Consider the following 23,024-nt stretch of genomic DNA (forward strand, 5'->3'; position numbering starts at 1 on the left):
TACATGAAGACGTGAAGTTTCATATAGCGCGATCTTGATCTGAGGAGCGCTTTATATGAGTACCACATACATACAAGTTTAGCAAATGAAAAATATAGAAACTGGAGCATTTAAAGCAGGAAAAAAACACAGAAATCCTCAAAGCGCCTCTCCTGGCACAGCAGGAGTGCCAATACTACAATATTCACTGCACTCTGGAAACTCGCCCTATAATGCTTTGTGGGGCATTTCTTTTTTTAAAACATTTTTACCCATAACTCAGCCTGTAGTGGTCCTACGACAATAGGACCACCAACAAACCGTTCAGCACAACACACTCTTTCTGTCTAGGTCATTGCAGGGTCCCCACACTACGTGGGGGGTGGCAAATAGTAACCTCTCCCACCATTTAATGTCTTTTTAAGCTGTCTTTGTTTTACAGCTGGGAGTAGTTTGTATTTTGAGAGCCTTGTTTGTAGTATTATTCTAGTAGGCGTGCTAGGCCTGCTAAATATATGGTTACACTGCATTACGTTCTGTCATTCTGTTTTCATGTGGTTATGCTCTCTAGGGTCTGACTATATGGTTATGTGCCCATGTTTCTTACAAATGTTATGTTTATGTTGGTGCCCTCTAGGTGCTGTTCTGAGCATTACAGTTGAGATACTGCAATATCCGCTCCCCTCAGAAACTCACCCCATAATGCTTTGCGGGGCATTCCTTTTACAAAACATTTTTGCCCATAAGTCACAACATGCTTTTTCTGTCGAGGTCATCTCTGGGTCCCCCACACTAGGTTGGGATGGACTCCAAAATAATAATATAAAAAAGTAATAAATAATGGCAATGTGTTTTTTTTTTTTTTTTTTTCTGCAGATAGAGGAAGAAGGTTAATTGAAGTGCTTTAGTTATATGCAGGGCCACTGAAATTATATGGTAGAGAGGACCAAATTATGCTGCAGGGTTGACCAGTTTATGTGGTAAGAAAAGCCCAGTGTTGCATTTACAACACCAATAGCTCTAAGTCAAGCAAATATAAGACCTATTGCACTGCTAATGCTTGTTTTGGGGATTGCAACCCAAAGTGTTACAGAATGTTGTCCTCCAGGTATATTAGGGTTAGTTAGAGTTTGTACCTGAATCTGATGGTGTATTTTGAAGGGTGGCACACTTTCTGGTCCCGCTTGATGTTTTTGCCATAAAATCAACTCCGAGGCCTTCAGAAACGAGCGCTGCTCAGACCCACAGCACTGATGAGGCACTAGGAGGCTTGAATGTCCAGAGGGGGGTGCCAAGAGACAGAGACAACCGACTAAGAGCTGGCTGATGCGCTTTGAATTGCCTCTCTGGCACTGTTTAACTGTTTGTGGTGGATTTGGCAGTAGGGGAGGCAAATATTACAGCCGGAGATCTTAAATTGGTCCTTGCTAGCACACGTCTGTTAGTTTTGTTTTTTCCACGGCAGTCTTGTGTCAGCCTCACAGGCTAAAGGCCATAGGATTACGGGTTTATAATAGGGAGGATTCAGCAATTCGTGAGTGATGCTGTGGGCGGTTGGAGCCCAACTGCTGTATAAATCGACCTGTCGTAGGGGAAGAGCATTGGTCTTGTGTGCTATTGGAAGGGGTATTTACTTATTGCCCAGTGGAAAGTGGTCTTACCTTAGCCTTTGGTGTGCTTGTGATTGCGATCTGCACTTCGCCGTATCCTTCTCTATTCTGCATTTTTTTACATGGGAAATAACTTTAGGTCACCAATTTTGCCCCCCTCTTTGTGAATACAAGTATGACAGTTTGGAGGCTCCGCTCAGGCAGACTGATCTTTACGAGAGCCTGTAAAAAACGGTATCTAAAACACTCTCTGGTTTCTCAGATTATGACTCGTTCGTTCGTTCGTTAAACTTTATTTCGGCAAATATTGCCATAAAAGTCAAGACAAGAGATAAATACAACATACATATATACATTTCACAATTAAGTATAAGATACAATACATACAATTGGCAAGAGATATATGGGTGTCTCCATGATTAAGCAGTACCGCATATAAAAATATAAATAACAGTTTATAAATTAATTAAAAGCCAGAACTGAAAAATTAATTAACTTGGATCGAAGAAACAGTGCATCATATACCTTTACAAGGAAGGGAAAGAGCGGGCCACCTAACAAAATATTACAGCTTGTGACCGAGTCGTTTTCTGATGAGGTACACATTAAATAAAAATCTACTCGTGCCAAACACCACTAATTGTGAAGTATTAGACTGAAATATGCGCTCTGCTTCTTTGTAGGATCTAACCCCCACATATTTACAAACAGGTTTGATCCAACGATCCCTTGATTTCTTGTATACTGGGCCAAAGAAGAGTAGATGAACAACATCTTCTTTAGCCCCTAAAGTACAGAGTGCGCACAATTCACAACCCTTTACCCCTCCCCAATTGCATGTGTAAGCATTAATCTGTAAGACCCCATATCTAAACTGTAGATATAGTGTTTTTGCCAGTGGGGGACCGATCTCATCCAAAAATTGTTCGAATTTAGGTGTATCTTTTATGTTAAAAAAAATTCAGAGTCAGAATACCAATCGATGAACTATGCAATAGCTCTCCGTTGACATAAGACCAAAAGGTGTCCTTTACATATTTCCTGGTACATGTTGTCATGTTCTGAGGAGCTTCCCATAGGTGTGATAAACCTAATCTCTCATACCACTTAGATACATATTTTAACCACGGGGTATTCATATGACCATCTATCTGAGTTAATTCAGTCAATCCACTCTTGTAATCACTCAACTCCGGGGTTACCCATAACCTGACCCAATACAGCAGTGGTCTTAATAATGCTTGATAGTCTGCTCTTTTAAGGTTAATATCAAGGAAAACAGGGACTAGAGGAGTTCTTGTCGGTATTTTAAGTAGCCTTCGTACAAAGTGGTTTTCCGTTTTTCCAAAATTATTGTTACAATAGTAGCCCCAGAGTTCAGCACCATAAAGGGCGGCCGATTGGGCCTTCGCTTTATATACTTCAAGTGCCGGTGAGATTGCTTTAGAATAACTAGCTCCGTGTACTTTTAAAATAGGCATTGAGTTTTGTTTAAGGGATAAGATGCTTTTATCCATCTGTCCTTTCCAGGACAGGTTACTATCCAGCATTAACCCCAAATAATTAAAACTCCCTACCTGTTCCAGTTTTTGATTTTCCAGGGACAGATTAATCCTGAGGGATTTCTTGGGGTTTATGAACATATACTTAGTTTTGGTAGGATTTATTTCTAGCCCCTTCCCCACACAATACTTCTGGAAAGAATCCACCAAATTTTGCAAACCTCTCGGAGTTTGGGAAATAAGGATGGTATCATCGGCAAATAATAATGCCGTAACCGGCTCACCACCTAGCTTCGGGGAGTCATGTACACAATTCCTTAAATAGCTTGGAATATCATTAACATATAATGAGAAGAGTGTAGGTGCTAACACGCAACCTTGGCGCACACCACGGTCTACAGGTATGGCCCTTGAGGTTTCACCTTCTTTTCCCCATCTAATTTTTGCATAGTTCCCTGTGTGAAGCTTGATAAGTTCTTTAAGTAGTTCCCCAGGGACCGCCATGTTCCTTAATGTAATCCACAACAAATTGCGCGGAACAAGATCAAAGGCGGCCCTTAGATCCACAAATGCCACATAGAGACTACCCTTCCTTATGTTTATATACTTCCAGCAGATGCACATAAACCTAAACACCTGGTCAACCGTACTGATTTTTATTCTAAAACCAGCCTGATATTTGGTTAATATTTTAGTCTCTTCAATCCAATCTAAAAGCCTATTTAAAATGTGTCTGGGATATATCTTTTGAAAAATGTCTATTAAACTTATTGGGCGGTAATTACTTGGATCATAGCGATCACCTTTTTAAAAAATTGTTATGATTTCTGCCCCTTTCCATGAATCGGTGATCGGTGTGCCTGCCACAATGGAATTACTCAGGTAATTTATATAAGGCCCCCACACATCCACATCATATTTTAGTAGATCGCCGGGAATTTTATCAGGGCCTGGGACTTTGCCCATTTTCACAGCTAATAAAGCCTTATTAGTTTCTTCTAAACTAAAAGTTAATGGAGCAATACTCATTTCTAAGTTTGTCTTGTAGTCCCCGAAGGGCAAACTCTCCTTTTTGTTAGCATAGAGCTTAGTGAAGTGATCACAGCAAGTTTTTTCATCTAGGAAAATATCCTTTGTTGATCTACCCTGCTTATTTCCCTTAGCGATTAAATTCCAGAACATGCTCTGATCCCGTAACTTAGCTGCATTCAAGAGATCCTCCCAAAAACGTTCATCCCATGCTTTTTTAGCTTGGGCCATAGTGTTTTTGTAGGCTAGTCTACCGCTTTTTATATCCAAACAGTTCCCGGATTTTACTGCCTTGATCAGTCTTGATTTTGCTATTCGGCAATCTTTATTATACCATGGGTTCGCTGTCTCAAGATGGTTCCTTATCCTATTACCATCTTTTTTATAAATTTTACTCAATAGTGGAGTTAGTGCATCTACCAGCTTAAGATGTAAATCAAGAACACCTTGTGTTCCCACTAATGCTGACTGTAAGTCTCCTACCGTTTCAGTAAATACATTGTAAATATTTATCAGCGTCTTTTCTGTTCCCAAGATATATGGCCATCTTAGAGCACGCCTGTTATTGGTTACCTCTAACTCCGCGACCGTGGTATTTAATAGGGTCTCTTCTTCGGATCTAATAATAAATGATTGAGAGTCTAGCCATAGTTGGAGGGGGAAATGATCACTCTCCGTCCTGTGGTCTATCTTGAAATCGGTTATTTGGTCCCATATATTCCGGGTAGCCATTACAAAATCTATATGAGACCTGGAATTTCCCTTAAAATAGGTTGGAGCTGCTGGTCTGTCTGATCGAAATCGACCATTACAAGCCCTTAGATCATGTACCACAGTCAATTGTAAAATCTGTAAAGCGGCTTTTGTGCTTTTAACTGAACTTGTAGATTCTAAGGGCAAGATATCATTAGCAGCATCTTGTTCATCAAGTAATTTTTCCAACCCCAAGACAGGCTCATATTTGCAGTTAAAATCCCCACCAACTAACACCTTTACATTGTCTCCTAATGAATCTAGAAAGGAATCCAAGAGTTCTACCACCTCTGATTCCTTGTTAGATGGGGACGGTCTATTATATATATTTATTAAATGTATGGTGTCTTTCCCTCTTGTATCAATTTTAAGGCCAAGTAGGTCCGGAGAGGGGATGGATAACTGGGTGACATCTATTTCTAGAGTCACTTTAACCCAGATAACCAGCCCCCCTGAGGCTCTACCTCTAGTTGATGGAATAGCATACGAACAGTATGTTTTATACCCCAACCTATGAGGGGTTTCTACCATCCAAGTTTCCTGTAGGAATATGATATCGTAATTCTCAATATAGGAACACCATACCACATCCTGAAGGTTCCTGGCTAAGCCAGCTATATTCCAAGATATCAGTCTAATATTTGTTTTCCCTATTACACAGGGTGAATCTAATACTATAGGTAAGTTATCTTTTTCTGTAACATCCTCTAGTTCAACTAAAGGATTTAGCTCTTTGTCTTGATTATAGTCTTTACTAACGTCATTAACCTCCATAGTCACTGTGAGGCACTTATCAGGTACGCCCAAACTGATTACCTCACTCAAAGTAGAATAAGGGAATTTAACGCTGTTTACCAATTTAACTGTCCATGAATTTCTGGGGCTCGAAGGTACTATAAGTTTCGTTTCTAAATGTTCTATACTCTGTTTTTGTTCCCGCGTCTGGGTATGTACTAACATTTCTGTGATAAATTCCCCTGCCCGTGGGAGTCAATCGTTTTCATCCAGAGTACTCAGTACCGAAAATCTATTTTCAATTGGAGTATAAAAATTTGTGTTTCTTCTATTAGTCAAGAGTCTGTGTTTTGTAGAAAGTTCTGATGTACTGGCTGATGTACTGGCTAGATGTCTATAAAAATAACCCAGAGGATGCACACCCACGTCAGACTCCTCTACATCCAAAGAAGCTGCTCTAAGAAGAACAGTCGCAACATGTTGAGGGTGCCTAAAATTAACAATTACACAATCCCCCTTACATTTTTTCCTCGCGTTTCCGATCCATGGTACCCGTCTAGTAGACAGTATATGATCGGATAGATGTGGGGGGAAACCACAATTTTTGTTTAACCAAGCAACTGATTTCCGTTTGAGAGAATCATGTGATTCCTCACGGAAATTCATTGCTGTTGGGTCTAAGGGAGGAACATTCGAAAGGACTATGACATATGGTTCACAATCAGGTGGAAGATTAATATGATTTGGTCTGTTCACGGGAGTAGTGTACCTCACGGTATTAGATGCAGCTGCTTTCATATGAGAGGTACTATCCACCATGCATGGTGGCTCCCTAGATTCTGGTAAACATGACCTTTGTGCTACAACCAATTGTGCAGAGTTACCGGATTGGACGGGTAGCTCAGACTGTTTCATAGTCTGTTCCTTACACATCTTATCTAAAAGACCACCCAACCTAGATACCTCCGTAGATAACAATTCAATTTTTTCCATAAGAGGTTTAGTCATATGGTCTAGTTTTTCCTCCAATAGCTTAGCAATGTGACCCAAGAGATCACAATTCACATCGTCCTTATTAATTATAATCTCGTTATTAGCTACATTACTTCTATGACCATTTTCTATCGTTGGTTTAAGATGTATGTTCCCCCGCTTGATTTGCGTTTTTCTGCATTTTCTAACAGCTCTCTTAGGAGGAGAGTGAGACAATGCAGACTCACTCGGGGGCTCCAATGGGTCTTGAATTGGTGGTTCTAAAACTGAGGGTAAAATGGCTGGGTTTTCCAAAGGGAAAGCTTCAATATTAGGGGGATCCACCACAATAGAACCGCTACCATCGTCTACAGAAGAAAAATTTTCTGAGGTGGACTCCTTCCCTAAGGATTTCCTTCTATCAATGTTTATCTTGCTCACCATTTTTACCAAGTAATTATCCATGGTGGAAATATTTTTTGCCATTCTACACCACCCTCACGTATATAACAACCACTACTAGTATTGGTAAAATGCTCGATGGACTGTCTAGTATTTATAGCCCTGCCCTACACAGAGCTTTTATATCGTAACAAAGTATAGGGCACCAACATATATCAGCAATAACACAGAACAACAAGTGTATATGACCCAGAAGGCACAATAACTCAATTAAATGGAGCCCAAGTATACAGCTTACTGAAGCGTTATCAGATTAAAATAGAAGCAATTAACAGCTTAGCGAATTGGCCCAACCCGACCCCTTCCGGCCCCCTAACGGCCACACAACGGCCCTTTGCCCGGGCTTAGCCAGGGGCAGGATCCGTTTAATAGCGCCTTCGGGCGCGCAAAATGCGTTGGTTCCGCTTCCGGGATGCGACCACTGACCCTCTGGTAGGTCGCTCCCCTGCTCACGCAGCGCCTCCAGTCCCTGACTGCCTTCCTCTCCTGTGAGTGTGCTCCCCCCTTCTTGCCCGTGTACCCCGAGTGCTTGAGCTTGTGCTGGTGCTGACTGAAATCCCTTTTCTCTCCTTGTATCCCATGCGTGTGCCCCCGAGTGACTGAAATTCCCCTTTTCTCTCCTTGTATCCCGTGCGTGTGCCCCCGAGTGCCGTGCGCCGTCCTCCCCTCTCAGCCCCTCCTTTTTAGTAGATTGGAGTAGGCTCTTGTTCCCTTTTCGCCGTCTTGCCGCTTTTCCCGCCGCTCCTACCGCGCTTTCCCGCCGTTTTTTTTTTGCCGCTTCCAGCTCCCCTGCCCGCCCACCTCCCGCCTCCCAGCTGACCCCGCCTCCCCACCTACCCCTTAAATGGCGGCCGCTGCGAGGCAGAGGTAGCGACCACTGACCCTCGGGTAGGTCGCTCCCCTGCTCACGCAGCGCCTCCAGTCCCTGACTGCCTTCCTCTCCTGTGAGTGTGCTCCCCCTTCTTGCCCGTGTACCCCGAGTGCTTGAGCTTGTGCTGGTGCTGACTGAAATCCCTTTCTCTCCTTGTATCCCATGCGTGTGCCCCCGAGTGACTGAAATTCCCCTTTTCTCTCCTTGTATCCCGTGCGTGTGCCCCCGAGTGCCGTGCGCCGTCCTCCCCTCTCAGCCCCTCCTTTTTAGTAGATTGGAGTAGGCTCTTGTTCCCTTTTCGCCGTCTTGCCGCTTTTCCCGCCGCTCCTACCGCGCTTTCCCGCCGTTTTTTGCCGCTCTTTTTTGCCGCTTCCAGCTCCCCTGCCCGCCCACCTCCCGCCTCCCAGCTGACCCCGCCTCCCCACCTACCCCTTAAATGGCGGCCGCTGCGAGGCCGCGCAGCGGGCGCACCGCTGGCGCTCCGAAGGCGCGCCTAAGGCAAGCCCGTCTGCGCCCGTCCGCGCCTGGACCGCGCCCGAACCCCTGGCCCCCGCACCCCCCGCTTGACCTATGACTCCGCCACCCTCGCCAACCTCAACCCCGGCCGCGCGCCGGGCTGCTACCGCGCCACCCCCAAACGAACCCACGGACCCTTCACCTGCAGCAACTGCCGCTTCACCTGCCTACGGACCCACACCGCCACCACCAAGAACGACGCCCCCGGAAGCAACCTCGAATGCATCCTGGTCAACACCCGCTCCGTCCACAGGCACGCCATCGAACTGTGGAACCTCATCAACTCAACGAACCCAGACATCGCCTTCCTCACCGAGACCTGGATGAGCCCCTCTTTGGCACCCGACATCGCCATAGCCATCCCCGACGGCTACAAAATCATCCGGAGAGACCGCTTCAACCGCACTGGAGGAGGCATCGCCATCGCACACAAAAGCTCCATCAGCATCTCGACCCACACCGACAACTCACTTCCCGACGCCGAACACCTCCACTTCGCGATCCACATCGACCCCAAGACAACCCTAAGAGGCACCCTCATGTACAGACCACCAGGACCCCGCACCAAGTTCAGCGAAGACATCGCAGACTTCGTCAACCCCCACGCACTCTCATCCACCGACTACATCCTCCTAGGAGGCCTCAACTTTCACCTGGAGAACCACACCGACAACAACACCACCGCCGTTCTAGACAACCTCGCCAACCTGGGACTGAAACAACTGGTCAACACCCCCACCCACTACGCCGGACACACGCTCGACCCCATCTTCTCCTCAAGCAAACACATCACCTTCAGCCACACCACCGAACTCACATGGTCGGACCACAGCTGCGTCCACTTCAGCTTCAAGAAAACCACCGTGCATCACCACACCCGGCAACCACCAAAAAGATACTGGAACCGAATCACCACAGAACAACTCGCAGCAACGCTCTCCCTGAACCAACCCACCAGCAACCCCAACGAGGCCGCCAACAACCTCACCAACTGGATCTCCGACTGCGCCAACCTCCTGGCCCCTCTGAAGACCCAAACCAACACCAACAACCACAAGAAAAACTCCTGGTTCACCACCGAACTCAAAAACTCCAAGAAAGAATGCCGCCTCCGCGAGAAGACATGGCGCCTCAACCCGACAGAGGAAAACCTGACAGCTCTCAAGGACACCACCCGCCAACACCACCAACGCCTCCGCACCGCACGAAAAACAGCCTACCAGAACAGACTTGACAACAACGCCCACAACAGCAAGGAACTATTTGGCATCGTCAAAGAGCTCTCCAACCCGGACGCAGAAACCAGCCCCATCCCTCCCTCACAGGACCTCTGCGACTCCCTCGCGACCTTCTTCCACCGTAAGATTGCCGACATCTACAACAGCTTCACGACCACCAACATGAACCCGCCCCCGGAAGCCGCAAACGACATCTCCACCATCCTCGCCTGGAACCCTACCACCACCGAGGAAACCACCCGCGTCATGAACTCGATCCACTCGGGATCACCCTCCGACCCCTGTCCTCACCACATTTACAACAAGGCCGACAACATCATCGCACCCCACCTCCGAGACGTCATCAACGCCTCCCTCACCACTGCTACCTTCCCTGAAAGCTGGAAACACGCAGAACTCAACGCCCTCTTAAAGAAACCTACAGCAGACCCCACCGAACTCAAAAACTTCCGGCCTATCTCCCTCCTACCGTTCCCCGCCAAAGTGATTGAGAAAATCATCAACGCTCAACTCACCGCCGCCCTGGAAACCTCCGACTCCCTCGACTCCACTCAGTTCGGATTCAGGGCCAACCACAGCACCGAAACCGCCCTCATCGCAGCCACGGACGACATCCGAGCCCTGACCGACAAGGGTGAAACCGTGGCCCTCATTCTCCTGGATCTCTCTGCAGCCTTCGACACGGTCTGCCACCGCACCCTGATAGACCGCCTTTGCAGCGCCGGCATCAGAGGCAAGGCCCTGGAATGGGTCATCTCCTTCCTCTCCGGAAGGACCCAGAGAGTCCGCCTCCCCCCCTTCAGATCCACAGCCACGGATATCATCTGCGGCGTACCCCAAGGATCCTCCCTCAGCCCCACCCTATTCAACGTCTACATGACCCCCCTGGCAAACATCGCACGCAAACACGGACTCGACATCATATCCTACGCTGACGACACCCAGCTCATCTTATCCCTCACCAACAACCCCACATCAGCAAGGACCAGACTGCACGACGGCATGAAGGAAGTAGCGACCTGGATGACAGACAGCCGACTGAAACTGAACACAGATAAAACGGAGTTCCTCATCCTCGGCCCTACCCCCTCCGCATGGGACGACTCCTGGTGGCCCCCCGCCCTAGGCAGCACTCCCCAACCGACCAACCACGCACGCAACCTCGGCTTCATCCTGGACTCCTCCCTCTCGATGACCAGACCGGTCAACTCGGTGACCTCAGCGTGCTTCAACACCCTCCGCATGCTCCGCAAGATCTTCCGCTGGATCCCCATCGACACCAGGAAGACCGTCACCCACGCCCTCGTCACCAGCCGCCTGGACTACGGGAACACTCTGTACGCCGGCATCACCACCAAGCTGCAGAGGAAACTTCAACGGATCCAGAACGCCGCAGCACGACTCATCCTGGACATACCTCGCCACCACCACATCTCCGGACACCTGAGAAAACTCCATTGGCTCCCGGTCAACAAGAGGATCACCTTCAGACTCCTCACCCACGCACACAAAGCCCTCTACAACCTCGGACCCAAACTCATCAACTCCTGCGTCTCCTTCTACACCCCTCCGCGCACTCTGCGCTCCACCGGTCAGGCCTTGGCAGCCGTTCCCCGCATCCGTAAAACCACCGCCGGAGGAAAATCCTTCTCTTTTCTGGCAGCGAAGACCTGGAACTCCCTGCCCAGTCACCTTCGCGCCATACCCGAACACCTCCCCTTCAGAAGGCAGCTCAAGACCTGGCTCTTCGAGCACTGACCCCCTCCCCCCCAGCGCCTTGAGACCCTTATGGGTGAGTAGCGCGCTTTATAAATGTGATTGATTGATTGATTGATTGAAGGGGTGCAAGGGGACCTGGGTAATGTAGCCCCGTCCTGTCCCGTCAGACGCTCCCCCCACACAGCGGTCGCGATGTCAGGCGACGGTGGGGTGGAGGCGTGGAGGCCAGCAGAAGGAAGGGACAGCAGCCCCGAGGACCACAGGGGCACACAGATATGCAGCAAGATGCGGGCGTAGGTAAATTCACTGTAGTCTCTGACTTTGGCCCGTGACGTAAGTGACCAACCAAGACGTTTCCAGTTCCGTTGCTCACAGAAAGGAGAGATGTAAAAGGAGACTTGGGGTTTTAGATAACCAAAAGTGAGGATGGAGACAGTTCCAAATGAGTAAGAATGACAAGCTGATAGGCTGTAGTTTCAACCAGATTGCGCCTTTGGCAGACGTGGTAATCGCTCCTCCTGTGCCTCCTCTCAACAACAGTCACCACAGAGGAAACATCAGTGGTGAAGCCTGCACTTAGGAAGGCCTGAAAGGCTTCACAGGCCTTAAGTCATGGAAAGTCACCATACAGAAGTAAAGCCGCTATAACCGCCTTTGAAGGTATTCAGAGTCCCGGCGTCGCACTACCAGAATCCCTCATGGAGTCGTCGGACAACACACTCCGTAGCGCGGCCCACCACTTACTTTGTCCGATCTCTGCCACTGTGTCAGCGCACTGCCTCCTCACCCTTCAGTGGTGCGCCCAGGGTCACAGGAGGAGGGGGGGGGATCAGCGGTGTGCCCAGAGTCACAGGAGGAAGGGTCAGTGGTGTGCCCAGGATCGCAGGGTTCTGACACTGCGCGGGGCTCGAGTCCACAGTCTGCAGCTCCGGCCTCGCCTCTTCCCGTGGACTCACCTCGAGTCCGCACCTCGTGTCCGCTTCCGTCCTTCCCCCCGGGGTCTCAGGAGCCGATTGTGCCCTCGGGTCGGAGCCGGAGCCTGGGGGGTCTGGCAGTAAGGGCACAAGCTGCGGCTCTCTGCGGCGGCGTGTACTGCTCGTCGGCCGGCTGGGTGCTAGCGTTCTCCCCTGCTGCTGGCTGGAAGGGGGTGTGTGCGCGGCGCGCTCCGGGCAGCGGCTCGGCACTTCCTGTCTGGGAGGCGTATCCCCGGGAATTGGTACGTGGATTATGACTCGATCTCGTGCAAGCAAATTGCTCAGGACCTTGTTGATGAAAGCTACTTATTTTTGCCCTGTTAAGTTAACATGTGATGGTTTGTAGTTTTCAGTCTTTGACCATGTGTTCAGCTCCCTGTGGTTGTCGTCTGTGTATTTAAAAATGATTTGTTCTTGTTTCTTCAACTATGAATCAGTTCCTATTGTCTGTTGATCACTGTAGTTTAGCTACATAGTATTGAAATATGCCCGTGTTTCAGTTCCCAAGATCGTGCCAAGAACTCTTATGTTTGTGTGGCCAAGACTCCGCTCCCAATCTCTGTGCTAATGTTTTCAGCTTCTGGTGGCTGCCTTATTGGGTCCTAATATCAGTATGACTGTCCTTAGTCGCCAGAGCATGTGTGTGGTTTACACCACCCTGTGTGTGCTGTCATGTATTCAGCTCCTGGGTTCTCTGTGGCTATGTTCTCAACTCCCAGTCAAGTAACATAATGTGCTCCATCTTCTTTTTTTTTTTTCTTCAGTAAACCCCTTTAAAAGTACCCCATTGCTACAAAGTTGTAGAGAATTTGCTTCAAGTATGGTAGAGTTTCTGAATTGATCTGCAAGGCTTTCTGCCATGTTCTATGTGAAACTTGATATTTTCTCCTAGTTAGGATATTTGTTTTGTGCAAGCAGAATAATAATATAGGGTTTCCCCAGGCTTCCATACATGGAGCCACAAAACTGTTCAACAGATAGCCATTTCTACTTGCCAATACGTGCGAGTCTAGCTTCAGTGGAATATCTGCGGCTTAACTCATACACTTACCTCTGACTGTTGAAGTGGAATTGCACGGGCAGTCACCTAGATCAGTGCCATCAGAACGTGTACCTGGTGTATGAGGTGGCAGGATCATATAGGATAACCAATGGGAAATGGGGTGTGTCACCATAATCTACTAAAACAATCTATCTTGTTTGCTCGATTCTGCACCCCTCCTTCAAGTCAATCTCTCCTTTGCCAATCCAACCATTCTGAACCTGCTGCCCTCTTACAACCCCTCTTCACCTCTCCTCGGACCCCAGATAGTGATACCCTTCCACTCTAGTAACTTGTAAAGGCTCCGTTCTCAATCTTATTAACAAACCCTAGATTAATTTCTTAGACTGTCCAGTTCCTTGGCCCGTTACATAGTTTCCCCCGACTGCGCCACGCAGACTCTAATCAAGCTTAAATACAATTAGTGCCATGCTCATCAACTACAAAATAAAGATTGTCTGAGTGTCTTTGTCTCCTCTACCTTCCTGCTTCAAGTTGCCTTCGATATTAATCTCTTGGAACACATCAACTCTTCCATTGAAGCCATGATTGATACCACCTCTCTCTCACAAATCCAAGTTGTCCATATGAATGTATCCTGCCCTTCCCCTTAAGAGGAGCTCCGTTAGAAAAATATAAAGGCTAAGGGCCCAGCTCAAGCTTCAAATTAAAAACTACAAATTGCCCTTTCTTTTAGCAACAGCAGCATGCATGAACTCTCAAATGAACCTTCTAAGAACAGACCAAAAATTGTGCTTAAAACGATTAAACCTCAAAACAAGTACTCCCGCCCCCCTGTTCTGGTCCTGATTCTTCCAGGTGTAATAAATGCTCTTTTTTTTCTGACAAAATTATTTTGATGTCTCCAATTACAGCTCTTCAATTGGGGCACCTTTCTAACATCCCTCTTTCTAATTCCACATGCAAACCTGGCGACAAATTGATCTCTTTGGAGTTCATTCTTTCTCATCTTTCTGCAGTAGCCGACACCTCATCCGCTCTATAATTTGGTGAAGAAATCCCTTCCTTTTTTCCAGGACCCTTGTTCTGGTCTTTCTTCTATAGCAATCTTACCCTTACAAATGTATGCCAAACCTTCTTCAAGCTGCACACGTAAACAGCCCCTTATTAAAAAAAATGACATCTCCCCAACTAATGTTGAAAACTATTATCTCATCTTGAATCTCCATTTAATGACCAACGCTATCAAGAAATCTGTATCTTAACAACTGGTTAATCATATCCAGGAATACTTCCTGTTCGGCAGGTTCCAATCTGGCTTTAAGGCAGGTCACACTATGGAATCTGCAATATCTGCGTTGATCAAAGCTGCTCTTTGTGCACTTTTGACAACGGCTAGCTCCTGCGTCCTTATCCTGCTAGATTTAACCAAACTCTGTGATATAGTTGAACATCGAATTCTCGTTGATACTCTGAAAAACAGTATGGGCCTTGGAGGAACTGCCATGCAGTGGTTTTGAAATAGAATTGGCAATACCGTCTCTTTTTTCCCATCCTGTGCAGTGTCCATCAGGGGTTCTTCTTAGTGCCCATTCTATAAAATATTTTTGTTGAAACCCTTGTTGAGCTGCTTATAAATTGACGTCTTCACCTATACCAAGATGATACCTAGGTCTGTTTCAAATTGGACTCTACTTATTCAATCTTCAAAATAAAATTGTCGCTAAGGAACATCAATAGATGGGTGGAGCAAAGCACCTCAGATGCAGTGCGTTGCAAACTGAGTTTGTCATACCCAAACCTGACACAGCTACCTATCTTCCCGGCTTGAATTTTTTTAATAAGCAAATGGGGCTGCAAAATTGGCCTTGTGTTCCCAAATCCTTGTGTCTCTTGCTTGACTGATCTCAACCTCAGAAGTCACATTCAGTCTGTGGTTAAGAGAGTGGGGTTCCACCTTTACATACAGTAGAATATAGAACATATTCTCTCTCTGCCGGTTTTGAAGCTGTAGCTGTGGCAATCTTCCTTTTTTATTATGGCTCCTCCCTCTTTACTGGACTGGCCACTGAGAACACCTCTATGTACCACTGCCATATTTCCCACAGACGCCCAAACACAAAATCATCTTACTACTGTTCTCACTTACCATAAATGGCTTCCAATTAAAACACACGCTGCACTGTGATAACTACCCAGCATTCCCAATTCGTAACCTACAAACTCCAAAATATCTCACCAAGTAAATTTCATTTTCTGAAAACTCTTACTTTCTCTATAGAAAAAATGCCAAAGATCCCTCTCCACTCCAGAAAAAACTCCAAACTTTGCAGATCTTTCTCCCGCCGCATTTCTCCACCTTCACATTAAACCAGCCCCTTCTTTCAGAGCTTCAGATTTAGAGTGAAATTATAATTACATGCGCCTAATCGCATGTAGTGTCTGACATTTTGTGGTACAATTGTTATGCGAAATGCCTGAAATGACTACTTGTCAGGTAAATACAATTTTTTTGAGATCAAAAAAATTATTCTGTTAGGGCACTGTAACAACGCAAGCGAACCAAACACGAGCAACTTCTGGGTTTGTTCTCGGACACATTTCAAGTTGAAAAATAACACAAAATGGCAAGTACGCATTTCGTCCGCACACATCATTTTGGGGCATTTTGCATAATTTCCACCAAGGAAATTATTTGAATTTCATTTCAGATCCCCCTTCTTGAACATGCTACTTGAGAAGCACCTGTACATCCTATTTCAATCCCATGTTCGTGTTGCACCTCCTATATGTTGCCTGCTGCTTCTGTTCAATGACTATAATTCCTGGCATTCTCACTTCCCTAGTGCTTATCGCTGTGCTTTAACTTCTAGTATTAGATTTATGGTCTGTACTCTTTCTCATTGAGGTTACTGCTTCGGAAGACCAATGTTCTTAAGTGCAGTTGCTGCTTAAGGTTATTTTGAACGGTATAGAACCTCTATTTTATCTTCCATCTCTTGTATGTGTTTCTTACTTATGGATACATTCTGTGTACTGAAATGTTATATACTTCTGTAATTGTGACTCTGTTGCAGTGTACAGTAGTCTTGTGTTCCATTGTGCTGCATGTTAATTTCCTGGCTGATGTTTCACACTTTCACCTGTACAGTGCACTGAAACCCTTTGGGTGGGATGTGCACTTTGTAAGACAACAAATAACAAAAAAATATGATTTACTTTTCGAATGTAGGCCTATCACACAGGCAGTCAGTTTGTTAAATGGGTAAGTTGCCATTTTGAGTCAACATCTTGTGGTAAGATTTGGGGGCCATCCTCAATGGAGTACTCTAATGCATAGACTCTTTACCTGCTTTGTGTCTTCATTTTGATTATATATGTTCCTTTGAACTGTGTTAAGATATCCTTATCTTTTTCTGCAAACAGGTAGAACTTGCACTTTGGGATACAGCTGGCCAAGAGGACTACGACCGTTTGAGACCCCTCTCCTACCCTGACACAGATGTAATTCTAATGTGTTTCTCAATTGACAGCCCAGACAGTTTAGGTAAGTGTCCTGGCAACACTATTAACTAGTAAGGACGACCTCTAACATTCTTGTATAACAGTCTTCATCAGGATATCTTATTTGAAGCCTTGATAAAGTGTAGTTGTAAGGAAATGCCTCCTTGGCATGGTTACCCCCTGACTTTTTGCCTTTGCTGATGCTATGTTTTGAATTGAAAGTGTGCTGAGGCCTGCTAACCAGGCCCCAGCACCAGTGTTCTTTCCCTAACCTGTACTTTTGATTCCACAATTGGCACACCCTGGCATCCAGATAAGTCCCTTGTAACTGGTACCTCTGGTACCAAGGGCCCTGATGCCAGGGAAGGTCTCTAAGGGCTGCAGCATGTATTATGCCACCCTAGAGACCCCTCACTCAGCACAGACACACTGCTTACCAGCTTGTGTGTGCTAGTGAGAACAAAATGAGTAAGTCGACATGGCACTCCCCTCAGGGTGCCATGCCAGCCTCTCACTGCCTATGCAGTATAGGTAAGACACCCCTCTAGCAGGCCTTACAGCCCTAAGGCAGGGTGCACTATACCATAGGTGAGGGTACCAGTGCATGAGCACTGTGCCCCTACAGTGTCTAAGCAAAACCTTAGACATTGTAAGTGCAGGGTAGCCATAAGAGTATATGGTCTGGGAGTCTGTTTTACACGAACTCCACAGCACCATAATGGCTACACTGAAAACTGGGAAGTTTGGTATCAAACTTCTCAGCAAAATAATTGCACACTGATGCCAGTGTACATTTTATTGTAAAATACACCACAGAGGGCACCTTAGAGGTGCCCCCTGAAACTTAACCGACTATCTGTGTAGGCTGACTGGTTCCAGCAGCCTGCCACACTAGAGACATGTTTCTGGCCCCATGGGGAGAGTGCCTTTGTCACTCTGAGGCCAGTAACAAAGCCTGCACTGGGTGGAGATGCTAACACCTCCCCCAGGCAGGAGCTGTAACACCTGGCGGTGAGCCTCAAAGACTCACCCCTTTTGTCACAGCACCGCAGGACACTCCAGCTAGTGGAGTTGCCCGCCCCCTCCGGCCCCGGCCCCCACTTTTGGCGGCAAGGCCGGAGAAAATAATGAGAATAACAAGGAGGAGTCACTGGCCAGTCAGGACAGCCCCTAAGGTGTCCTGAGCTGAGGTGACTCTAACTTTTAGAAATCCTCCATCTTGCAGATGAAGAATTCCCCCAATAGGATTAGGGATGTGACCCCCTCCCCTTGGGAGGAGGCACAAAGAGGGTGTACCCACCCTCAGGGCTAGTAGCCATTGGCTACTAACCCCCCAGACCGAAACTCGCCCTTAAATTTAGTATTTAAGGGCTTCCCTGAACCTAAGATTTTAGATTCCTGCAACTACAAGAAGAAGGACTGCTGAGCTGAAAGACCCCTGCAGAGGAAGACCAGAAGACACCAACTGCCTTGGCCCCAGACTTACCGGCCTGTCTCCTGCCTTCCAAAGAACCCTGCTCCAGCGACGCTTTCCAAGGGACCAGCGACCTCTGAATCCTCCGAGGACTGCCCTGCTTCGAAAAAGACAAGAAACTCCCGAGGACAGCGGCACTGCTCCAAAAGAACTGCAACTTTGTTACAAGGAGCAGATTTAAAGACCCCTGCAACTCCCCGCAAGAAGCGTGAGACTTGCGACACTGCACCCGGAGACCCCGACTCGACTGGTGGAGAACAACCAACTCAGGGAGGACCCTCCGGCGTCTCTACGACTGTGAGTAACCAAAGTTGTCCCCCCTGAGCCCCCACAGCGACGCCTGAAGAGGGAATCCCCAGGCTCCCCCTGACCGCGACTGTCTGAACTCCATTTCCCGACGGCTGGAAAAGACCCTGCACCCGCAGCCCCCAGCCCCTAAAGAAACGGAACTTCTGTGCAGGAGTGACCCCCAGGAGACCCTCTCCCTTGCCCAGGTGGTGGCTACCCCGAGGAGCCCCCCCCTTGCCTGCCTGCGACGCTGAAGAGATCCCTTGATCTCTCATTGACTTCCATTGAAAACCCGACGCGTGTTTGCACACTGCACCCGGCCGCCCCCGCGCTGCTGAGGGTGTACTTTCTGTGCTGACTTGTGTCCCCCCCGGTGCCCTTCAAAACCCCCCTGGTCTGCCCTCCGAAGACGCGGGTACTTACCTGCTGGCAGGTTCAAATTCTACATGTAATATCTCATTCGAAAGGTATTGCAGGTAAGTACTTTAGGAACTTCAAATCATCAAAATTGCATGTATACTTTTCAAGTTATTCACAAATAGCTGTTTTAAAAGTGGACACTTAGTGCAATTTTCACAGTTCCTGGGGGAGGTAAGTTTTTGTTAGTTTTACCAGGTAAGTAAGACACTTACAGGGTTCAGTTCTTGGTCCAAGGTAGCCCACCGTTGGGGGTTCAGAGCAACCCCAAAGTCACCACACCAGCAGCTCAGGGCCGGTCAGGTGCAGAGTCCAAAGTGGTGCCCAAAACGCATAGGCTTCAATGGAGAGAAGGGGGTGCCCCGGTTCCGGTCTGCTTGCAGGTATGTACCCGCGTCTTCGGAGGGCAGACCAGGGGGGTTTTGTAGGGCACCGGGGGGGACACAAGCCCACACAGAAATTTCACCCTCAGCGGCGCGGGGGCGGCCGGGTGCAGTGTTAGAACACGCGTCGGGTTCGCAATGTAAGTCAATGAGAGATCAAGGGATCTCTTCAGCGCTGCAGGCAGGCAAGGGGGGGGCTTCCTCGGGGAAACCTCCACTTGGGCAAGGGAGAGGGACTCCTGGGGGTCACTTCTGCAGTGAAAGTCCGGTCCTTCAGGTCCTGGGGGCTGCGGGTGCAGGGTCTTTTCCAGGCGTCGGGACTTAGGTTTCAGAGAGTCGCGGTCAGGGGAAGCCTCGGGATTCCCTCTGCAGGCGGCGCTGTGGGGGCTCAGGGGGGACAGGTTTTGGTACTCACAGTCGTAGAGTAGTCCGGGGGTCCTCCCTGAGGTGTTGGTTCTCCACCAGCCGAGTCGGGGTCGCCGGGTGCAGTGTTGCAAGTCTCACGCTTCTTGCGGGGAGTTGCAGGGTTCTTTAAAGCTGCTTCTTGAAACAAAGTTGCAGTCTTTTTGGAGCAGGTCCGCTGTCCTCGGGAGTTTCTTGTCGTTGTCGAAGCAGGGCAGTCCTCAGAGGATTCAGAGGTCGCTGGTCCCTTTGGAAGGCGTCGCTGGAGCAGAGTTCTTTGGAAGGCAGGAGACAGGCCGGTGAGTTTCTGAAGCCAAGGCAGTTGTTGTCTTCTGGTCTTCCTCTGCAGGGGTTTTCAGCTGGGCAGCCCTTCTTGTTGTTGTTGCAGGAATCTAATTTTCTAGGGTTCAGGGTAGCCCTTAAATACTAAATTTAAGGGCGTGTTTAGGTCTGGGGGGTTAGTAGCCAATGGCTACTAGCCCTGAGGGTGGGTACACCCTCTTTGTGCCTCCTCCCAAGGGGAGGGGGACACAATCCTAACCCTATTGGGGGAATCCTCCATCTGCAAGATGGAGGATTTCTAAAAGTTAGAGTCACCTCAGCTCAGGACACCTTAGGGGCTGTCCTGACTGGCCAGTGACTCCTCCTTCTTGCTTTCTTTGTTCCCTCCAGCCTTGCCGCCAAAAGTGGGGGCCGTGGCCGGAGGGGGCGGGCAACTCCACTAAGCTGGAGTGCCCTGCTGGGCTGTGACAAAGGGGTGAGCCTTTGAGGCTCACCGCCAGGTGTTACAGCTCCTGCCTGGGGGAGGTGTTAGCATCTCCACCCAGTGCAGGCTTTGTTACTGGCCTCAGAGTGACAAAGGCACTCTCCCCATGGGGCCAGCAACATGTCTCTAGTGTGGCAGGCTGCTGGAACCAGTCAGCCTACACAGATAGTCGGTTAAGTTTCAGGGGGCACCTCTAAGGTGCCCTCTGTGGTGTATTTTACAATAAAATGTACACTGGCATCAGTGTGCATTTATTGTGCTGAGAAGTTTGATACCAAACTTCCCAGTTTTCAGTGTAGCCATTATGGTGCTGTGGAGTTCGTGTTTGACCAACTCCCAGACCATATACTCTTATGGCTACCCTGCACTTACAATGTCTAAGGTTTTGTTTAGACACTGTAGGGGTACCATGCTCATGCACTGGTACCCTCACCTATGGTATAGTGCACCCTGCCTTAGGGCTGTAAGGCCTGCTAGAGGGGTGACTGACCTATACTTGCATAGGCAGTGAGAGGCTGGCATGGCACCCTGAGGGGAGTGCCATGTTGACTTACTCGTTTTGTTCTCACTAGCACACACAAGCTGGCAAGCAGTGTGTCTGTGCTGAGTGAGAGGTCTCCAGGGTGGCATAAGACATGCTGCAGCCCTTAGAGACCTTCCTTGGTATCAGGGCCCTTGGTACTAGAAGTACCAGTTACAAGGGACTTATCTGGATGCCAGGGTCTGCCAATTGTGGATACAAAAGTACAGGTTAGGGAAAGAACACTGGTGCTGGGGCCTGGTTAGCAGGCCTCAGCACACTTTCAATTGTAAACATAGCATCAGCAAAGGCAAAAAGTCAGGGGGCAACCATGCCAAGGAGGCATTTCCTTACAATAGTGAACTGGAGGAAGAATCCCCTCCACCAGTCCTATCTAGGGAGAACAGGGCTTCTCAAGCCCTGACTCCAAAAATAATAGTCAGAGATGCTGGCTCCCTCACAGGAGGGTCCAGCCTCTCTGAAATCACTGAGGATAACTCCAGTGAAGAGGACATCCAGTTAGCCAGGATGGCCAGAAGATTGGCTTTGGAAAAACAGATCCTAGCCATAGAAAGGGAAAGACAAGAGATGGGCCTAGGACCCATCAATGGTGGCAGCAACATAACTAGGGTCAGAGATTCTCCTGACATGTTGAAAATCCCCAAAGGGATTGTAACTAAATATGAAGATGGTGATGACATCACCAAATGGTTCACAGCTTTTGAGAGGGCTTGTGAAACCAGAAAAGTGAACAAATCTCACTGGGGTGCTCTCCTTTAGGAAATGTTCACAGGAAAGTGTAGGGATAGACTCCTCAAACTCTCTAAAAAAGATGCAGAATCTTATGACCTCATGAAGGGTACCCTGATTGAGGGCTTTGGATTCTCCACTGAGGAGTATAGGATTAGATTCAGGGGGGCTCAAAAATCCTCGAGCCAGACCTGGGTTGACTTTGTAGACTACTCAGTAAAAACACTAGATGGTTGGATTCAAGGCAATGGTGTAAATGATTATGATGGGCTGTACAATTTATTTGTGAAAGAACACCTATTAAGTAATTGTTTCAATGATAAACTGCATCAGCATCTGGTGGACCTAGGACCAATTTCTCCCCAAGAATTGGGAAAGAAGGCGGACCATTGGGTCAAGACTAGGGTGTCCAAAACTTCCACAGGGGGTGACCAAAAGAAAGGGGTCACAAAACCTCCCCAGGGGAAGGGTGGTGAGACAGCCAAAAACAAAGATAGTAAAGAGTCTTCTACAGGCCCCAAAAACCTGCACAGGAGGGTGGGCCCAGAGCCTCTTCACAAAACAATTCTGGGTACAAGGGTAAAAACTTTGATCCCAAAAAGGATTGGTGTCGTAACTGTAGTCAGTCTGGACACCAAACTGGAGACAAGGCCTGTCCCAAGAAAGATACCACTTCTAACTCCCATCCAGCTAAAACTGGAATGGCCAGTCTCCAAGTGGGATCAACAGTGTGCCCAGAGCAAATCAGGTGTCACACTGAAGCTACATTAGTCTCTGAGGGTGGGATGGATTTAGCCACACTGGCTGCCTGGCCCCCTAACATGCAAAAATACAGGCAGCAACTCTTAATTAATGGGACAAGTGTAGAGGGCCTGAGGGATACAGGTGCCAGTGTCACCATGGTGACAGAGAAACTGGTTTCCCCTGGCCAATACATGGCTGGACAAACTTATCCAGTCACCAACGCTGACAATCAGACTAAAGTACATCCCATGGCTATGGTAACTTTAGAGTGGGGAGGGGTCAAAGGCCTGAAACAGGTGGTGGTCTCCTCAAATATCCCAGTAGACTGTTTGCTTGGAAATGACCTGGAGTCCTCAGCATGGGCTGAGGTAGAACTGAAAACCCATGCAGCCATGCTGGGTATCCCTGAACTG

At 47.9% G+C, this 23,024-nt stretch overlaps 1 protein-coding gene across 2 annotated transcripts in view; it reads left to right on the forward strand.

Moving 5' to 3' along the window:
• LOC138260963 (transforming protein RhoA-like) overlaps nucleotides 1–23,024 on the forward strand; it is a 99,809-nt gene that overhangs the window by 32,596 nt on the left and 44,189 nt on the right. For both annotated transcript variants that reach the window (XM_069209520.1, XM_069209519.1), the window contains exon 3: nucleotides 16,790–16,910. In XM_069209520.1, the coding sequence (XP_069065621.1) occupies nucleotides 16,790–16,910 (121 nt within the window). The remainder of the gene's footprint in view (nucleotides 1–16,789; nucleotides 16,911–23,024) is intronic.

This window comes from Pleurodeles waltl, chromosome 10, assembly GCF_031143425.1.
Source record: "Pleurodeles waltl isolate 20211129_DDA chromosome 10, aPleWal1.hap1.20221129, whole genome shotgun sequence".
NCBI classification, from domain to species: Eukaryota; Metazoa; Chordata; class Amphibia; order Caudata; family Salamandridae; genus Pleurodeles; species Pleurodeles waltl.